This window comes from Poecilia latipinna, unplaced genomic scaffold (assembly GCF_001443285.1).
Source record: "Poecilia latipinna isolate Pla-1442-1.1 unplaced genomic scaffold, P_latipinna-1.0 Scaffold2463, whole genome shotgun sequence".
In the NCBI taxonomy this organism is placed as follows: Eukaryota; Metazoa; Chordata; class Actinopteri; order Cyprinodontiformes; family Poeciliidae; genus Poecilia; species Poecilia latipinna.
Window position 1 is genome coordinate 41987 of NW_015115079.1, and position 7167 is coordinate 49153.

General features: G+C 39.7%; 1 protein-coding gene across 2 annotated transcripts in view; it reads left to right on the forward strand.

Moving 5' to 3' along the window:
* The window catches only part of atat1 (alpha tubulin acetyltransferase 1), a 27206-nt gene extending 21120 nt beyond the window's left edge, over window positions 1-6086 (forward strand). For both annotated transcript variants that reach the window (XM_015019640.1, XM_015019639.1), the window contains 3 exons: window positions 200-285; window positions 2007-2061; window positions 3699-6086. In XM_015019640.1, coding sequence (XP_014875126.1) covers window positions 200-285; window positions 2007-2061; window positions 3699-4002 — 445 coding nt within the window. In that variant the 3' untranslated portion in view covers window positions 4003-6086. The remainder of the gene's footprint in view (window positions 1-199; window positions 286-2006; window positions 2062-3698) is intronic.
* The last annotated feature ends 1081 nt before the right edge of the window (window positions 6087-7167 follow it).

Consider the following 7167-nt stretch of genomic DNA (forward strand, 5'->3'; position numbering starts at 1 on the left):
TTATATATATATATAAAATTGCCTGAGCTTATGTTTAAACCATTGTTTTTTCCAGTTTTATACATTTGAGTTATTTTTTTATTCTTATTTGTTATTTATTTTTGCTTGGCTTCCCCCCATCCCTTAGTACCCTTGCTTTTCCTGGTTTTTTGTCACCATTCTGTTTGTATCATTGGTTTCTGTGCACTTTTTTCTCCAGTAGCGAAAAGGGTTTAGTTGCCAGATCCAGCCTGTACAGTCGACACATGGACATCAGACATGCTGGACTGTTGGACAGAAGGTCAGGTAAGATTTGATTAGCCATTTGAAATGTTGAGTTTAAACAATTTTACTTACAGGAGATTTTTAGTAATTAAATCCAGGTTTTCAGGTTCACATTACCATAGCCATTGAGTTATTGTATCCAAACTATTCATGAGTGAGTAGATTAGGATTTCTTTCAACTTTATGCAGAAAAGACAGACGTCATTGTCTTTGGTCCAGAATCAGTTATAATCTTTTCTGGATGAGATGAAAAGCTACACAGCCTGTAAAGACCTATGTGTCCTCAGAGACTCACATCAGAATTTGTATGTTTGAGAAAGAAATTTAGTAGAATAGTGTCCCTTTGCTGCACCATCCGGCAATTTTCCCTCACCTAAATCTCATTGGGAATGTTTTAGGACTTGAGGTTTCCAAAAACTGATCTTAGATAGAAGTACTTTATTCATCCCAACCGGGAAATTACTTCTGGAAATACTAGCATCAAGCGCTCCTCAGCAAATTTGTGAGGCGAACAAAAATAACTGAGTCTCTTTTCCTATTTTTTGTTTTGGGAATTTTTGGTTAACCTTTTGAATACTTGAACCCTGATTGAGTTTAAATGTTTCAGTAACTGATTATGTGTCTAAAAACGTAAAACATAAGTTACACTTCCAACAATTCAGTAACATGAAATGTAAATACTTGTAACATTTTTTGTGGCTTTTAGATTTTGAGGCTGGAAGGTGTGAAGTGTTTTTGTAACTAATATTTATTGAGTTAATTTATTTTCATCCTAGCAACTTTGCACCTTAGAGTCACTCTTATTGACTCCCTGTTTGGAAAAAGAAAACTACATGTACAATGTATAATGGGCCTACTGGTGGTTTTGTATGGAGGACCAATTCTGACATAGTTAAAACTATGTCAGAATTGATCATATTTTTGGTCATATTGAATTGGTCATTTTGGGCATGTCTGAGTTTTCAATTTGAAAACTCAGATATGCCACACTTTTTTCCTTCCACTCAACTTTCCAGATCCTTTTATCATCTTTTGTGGCTTACTTTCAATGAAAACAGTCAGTGCATTTCTGCTGGTAGTCTTCTGAGTGATTGTATTTGCCATAACATCAAATCAGAAAATACTGCAAACGACTAAAACATTTTTTTCATTTTCCCCCAATATAAATACGTATATATTGTTTTTCCTTTTTCTTACACACGTGTTTTGTCAAAAAATGTGTATGTCTTTTTTCGCGTTGTCCTTATACAGCGCAAAAGCATTTGTTTTTTTTACATTGCCTCGTCTTCTTATTTTGCTTTTTCTTATGCATTTCTGGCTCATTATGCAAATGATCAGGGCGGGGTCTTATAGCTTCAACTTCTGCGGCCGCTTCATCTAAACTATGAAAAACCTAACAGTCAACATTTGAGTCCATGAAACCGAAACACACATTTTATTTTTCCACACGAAACATAATTAAGTCAGGAGTTATAGTATTATTTTCTAATAAAGTTACTAAGCTTCAGCTCACTGAAACTGCTGGCCATCTTTGTTGATGCTAAGTATAGTTTAATGCTAACCAACCAATAGGCACCGCCCTGCTCATTTGCATGAAGAGGCAGAAATGCAGAAGGAAAAGTTAAAAAAAAGAGATGAGGCAATGTAAAAAAAACAAACCCTTGTATAAACTTATATAAGTTATCAGAACTGGTCTTCCAGAGTTTTCAGCCTCCTGATGTGTAAATACCCACTGCCTCCAGGTCGGACACCAATGGGAGATGAGACATATGCACTGGGCTGGAAAAATGGACACAGGTTGGCAAGTATTCACACACCACTGAGTGGACATTTACTGCACTTTACAGCTCTGCCTGTTGGTTTGGGCTTTGTGATACAAAGACAGTAAATTTGAGTGACTAAACCCGTGTGCAGAGAAAGTGTATGTGGCAAAAATATGTCATCAGAAAAAGACTGCCGTTTGTGTGTGGAATAAGTTTGGACACTTATAGCTAAAGTTAGGTATAAGGATGTACAGCAGGGGTGTCCAACGTTGGTCCTCAAGGGCCGGCATCCTGCGTGTTTTAGTTCTCTCCCTGGTTTAACGCACCTGGATCAAATGATGGCTCGTTAGAAGCCTAAGAAGAATTTTGACTTGCTGAGAAAGTTATTACCACTAAGGAGAGAACTAAAACATGTAGGATGCTGGCCCTCCAGGACCGACTTTGGGTGTGACCAATATGGCCCCACGCTTTGTTCTTATACAAGGGGGAGCAAACAACTCAAAAAGCCCAACCAACGGAACAATCAAATTTAGAATATTTTATTACAAAAAGGGTCACTTTCTAATAGCAACAAATAAAAGCAGTCCTTGTCTTCTTTACAAAGTCCAAAGTCCAATAATTGTCCTTAAAGGAAGTCACCAATCCGAGGTCGCCAGTTGGGCTCCACTCATCAAGCTGCTCCAGGTGACGGCAATCTGCCTATAAGGAGCTCACTTGCCGATCCTCAGCTGACTCTGCGACGTTACGGCACCATTCCGCTCTCCGGCGTGCCACGACCCTCTTCAGACTGACCCAGAGGCGCAGGCAGGTTCCCCTCTGCCCCGATCCTCTCTACTGAGCCATCGGCCCACCTCTCGGCGCCTCGCGCCTGGTGTGCAGATTCCTTCCGCCCCTCGCTCGACGGCGCATCCGTCTGGCAATCCCAGGATAGGTCTACACGCACCTCCCCTTCTTCCAGGTTCCTTTTATTCTGACTTCAATCAGCTTCTTCTGACACCTGAGCACACTGATTACAGAACGCAATCAGTGGGCTCCGCCTCCTAAACGGCCGCTTTCAGCCTAGTGCGTTTTGGTTGTCAAAGGGGAAAACAAGAAACAAAACAATACGAACATGCAAAACACAACAAAAATAAAATTAAACAATCATATTTTCCACTGTGCAACATCGGCACCCCTGATGTACAGTGTTAAACTGTGGTTTAGACCCTCCCTATAATTTGCAGACAATGATAAATTCAGGTCTTGTACTAAGCTTGGGCTCCTATCACCTTGCTGGTGACATTGGCTACTGCAAACAGATCTGCATCTGTGGAGCTCCATTCATAACAAAACATAAACAAGCTAAGGCTACAGCTCAAGCTCCTGAAGGAATGTTTGTGTCTTGCTCTTGGCATGTCTCTGCCTGCCTTCAAGGCCAGACACGCCTTGGCCAGAACACACCCTGGCCAAGGCCAGAACACACCCTTCAGCTGGCTGAGAGCTTAAAGGAGCATTCCTCATATCTCCCATCATTTCAATAAGGTTATTAAATACAGAATTTGTAAAAGTGATTTTATTTATGCTGCGGCAGTTATCTAATTGAAGTTGTCAGATGGCACATGGAAATATTTAAACAGCTTGCTTGTTTCCCCTCTACCCTAATGACCCCAGTACTGTCTCTGTGTTGAGCAGAGCCCAGCCTGGCCTGGCAGCACCGCCTGGACCTCAGAGTGATGATGTTTACAGCCTGACTACCACAGATGGCACAAAGAAGCACCTGGATTCAGCCACTGAGGCCCATGCAACTTCAGAGGAGACCAAAGTGTTGGACAATAAACAGAGCTCATCTGAAGGCAACTGCAAACCTCTGGAGAAAGATAATACCTTTCTGCCCATGACCAGTCAGACAGACTGGTCATGGGCAGTGGGAGGAAACTACTCCACTGCGCAATGGGTCAAGCAGAATCAGGTTTACAGAAGCACCCGCCCTTGGTGATCAGGAGCATCTAACATGGATGACCAAGATAAACACAGTAGCCACACATGGATTAGCCGGACTGCGGTATTAAATCAAGCAGAATGTTCCAAACCAATGTTTCTGAGTTGGTTGTTGACTGTGGAGTGCAGTTCTGAATCTGTGATAACTGAACAGCCACACTTCCATCATACTGTACTGTAACAGTTTTACTTTACATTCAATTTCAGTGAAGCCAAAATACTTGAGTCATTTGTTGTTATTGGAACGCCACAGTTTCCAATAACCTGACATCGAGGGGAAAATTTCACTAAATCCACTGGTCAGTCTGGTGTCACGTTAGGACTCCATGGTAGCACACTTAGTAGCCCTGTTGTTTAGCAGCAAGAAAGTCCTGAGTTCAAATCCCTGCGGTTCTTTCTGCATGGAGTTTACATGTTCTCCTCTTACATGTGTGGGTTCTCTCCAGGTACCCCAGCTTCCTCCCACAGTTCGCAAACAGGACCAGAATGCTGGAATAGAAAACTCTTTATTGAATTCATGTGTACCAGCAGCAAGCTAAAGGTAAACGGAAGTGTGCCAATTCAAACTAAGGCCAGAAAGTATTATAATTTTTTCTTATTAATTTATGAATTACACCAACTGCTGCTTCTAAATTCTCCTTAATTGTGAATTTGTGCGTGTATGATTATATGCCTTTGATGTGGTCAGAGTAGGACCAGTCTGTCAGACTGCCCAGGGCAGCTGTGGCTACTATGTAGCTAACCACCATCAGTGTGTGAATGTGTGTATTAATTGGTGAATGACTGACTCCAGTGTGAAGTCCTTTGTAATTATCAGACTTTACCATTTGCCTCGCCTCATGCCCATTGACCCATATGCGTAAATCCCGGGAGAATCGGGGGATTCCCCCAATCTTGGAAAAGTCTAGAACTGTCCCCCCCAAAAAAAAATCATTGAAGAAAATAAAATATTTTTCTATATAAACCCTGGTGCTTTAAATGTTACGTTTAATTATATCTCCCAGATATTCAATTCTATCTACCTGTTGGGCATGGCAAAACTAAAAAAGGCTTTAAAATAAAGCATAAGTTATATGAAGTTATAATTTAAATAGCCCGTAACTTGTATTGGGAGCCATTTCAATAAATCAATGTTCCTGAGGAATTTTAATAGTTACTCATTGAAGCTTTTTTATTTAGAACCTTAAAATTTTGTAAAGGTGTAGCAGAGATTAGATCAGTGAGATTGAAGAAAACTCGTATAGAAGCAACATTTGAGTTTTAGTTTTATTTCTCAATAGGTTGCTTACTGAGAAAAATACGTGTTTGATGTGCATTACTAGTCATTTTTGGTCCTGCAGCTTGAATGTGGTTTAAAAACTCTGTAAACCACATTTTACGTTACATTTCACTGTAACTTTGGCGACCCCCCACCCCAAAAGTGGTCTTAAGAAATTTTCCTGTTTATGGTCCTCCCCAATAATGAGATGGGATCTACGCCTTTGCCATGACCTCTGGATGGTACCTCATCAGCGACTGTTAAACAGCTTTCTCCAATGCTCCTGACTCAGTGAGTCAGGTATTGTTGGTAAATCTTTATTGGGGTTATTAGTGTGGATTTGTTTCCCAATTCTTTACATTATTAATACAAAACCACAATATTTGCATTGTTAGGTTTATTTATTCAGTTGGATTATTTGTAAATAATTGACAAAAAGTTGTCATGTTGATACAAGTGGTAACCATGGACCCTCTTACTATCTTAACAAAATCTGCTGAAGGATAAAAATAAACCCTTTAACTGCACTGTTCCAGTAAAGAGTGAGGAAGAGTCTGATGATGATAGTGAACCAAGCCAAACCTGTATCTATCGGCAACACGTCATCATGACAACCATCCTTTGTGTTCTGGGTGAACTCACCCTGTAACTTGACTTTGAGTATGAGGAACTGCTGCTTATCTCCTGTCAACATCTGGGTGTTTATACTTGCAGCACTTTGCTGATGCATTTCTTTATGTTGACTCATTCTGCTGGGGTTGTTCAACTTCTGACCTGTCCAAACAAATTCTTAAAAGCCACTATGATGCACATTAGCATACGTCGTTCAACTGTATTGTCTGCCTGATATGAACAGAAACGTCAATAAAACACTGACACTGTTTTCCTCCAGGGGTTTAAAGGAGATGAAGCGTGTAACACTGAGATACAGAGTAATGCTTATAGATGGGAACAGAAACTACATGAAGAAAACAATGTAAATCTAAAAATCTAAACATTAGCTGAGATCAGAGACTGATATGAAAATTAAAAGTGCATGCCACACCAACAGGACTGAATTACTTTTTCAGAAATTAATGAGCTTCTTCAGCAACTTCTTGCTTATTACCTTTTAGGGCTACGTGTTTTTCTTTTAGACTGAGCTAATTTGAAGTCTGAGTGGAAACATTCAGGTTTCTCAAGTTTCCTATTTGAGCAGCGCTGACAGAACTTTAACCTTTTCAACAGTTCATTCCTGCTTGGCTTGTTTTTTTCTTTCCAGTAAGCAGAGAACAAAACCCAGGCAGTGCTCAATGATCCATGGAGCTGTTCATAGAAGACATAATGTTTAGAAACAACTGCAGAACATTCAGTTCATGTTCAACTGATGGCAGGAAAATAACCTGGTGAATATTTATTCCAAAATCCTTGAAAAATGAGCAATTTGGTTCTTCAGTCAAGAAACTGCAGTAAGATTAAGTGTATATGCATATACTAGTACATACTTTATAGTATTTATACATTTTGACTAAAATGTCTGTTTTTACAATCTAACCACTTTTGCACCGATACAGTAACACTGCTCGTTCATTTTGTTTCAGCACATAACACTCGCAAATGACACACAGCCTTGATTCAACTCAAGATGACCTACAAATTTATACAGTCAGCCAGTGACAGCTGTGTTTAGTCTTTTTGACCTGTGCCTATCTTTTCATGGGATATCATTATATGCAGGTTATTTATGAGGCCAAAATGGGATCAAATTAAAATTGAAAAGCTAAAAGACTAAAAATGTTAACTTTTAGTTTTGTTTCTTTGCTAATGCATTAATTGTAAGGTAATTTATAAAACAACTGCATGATCTCTGCATGTTGCCTCATGGCTTAGATCACAAAAGTCTCAGTCATAAACCAAACCTCTCAC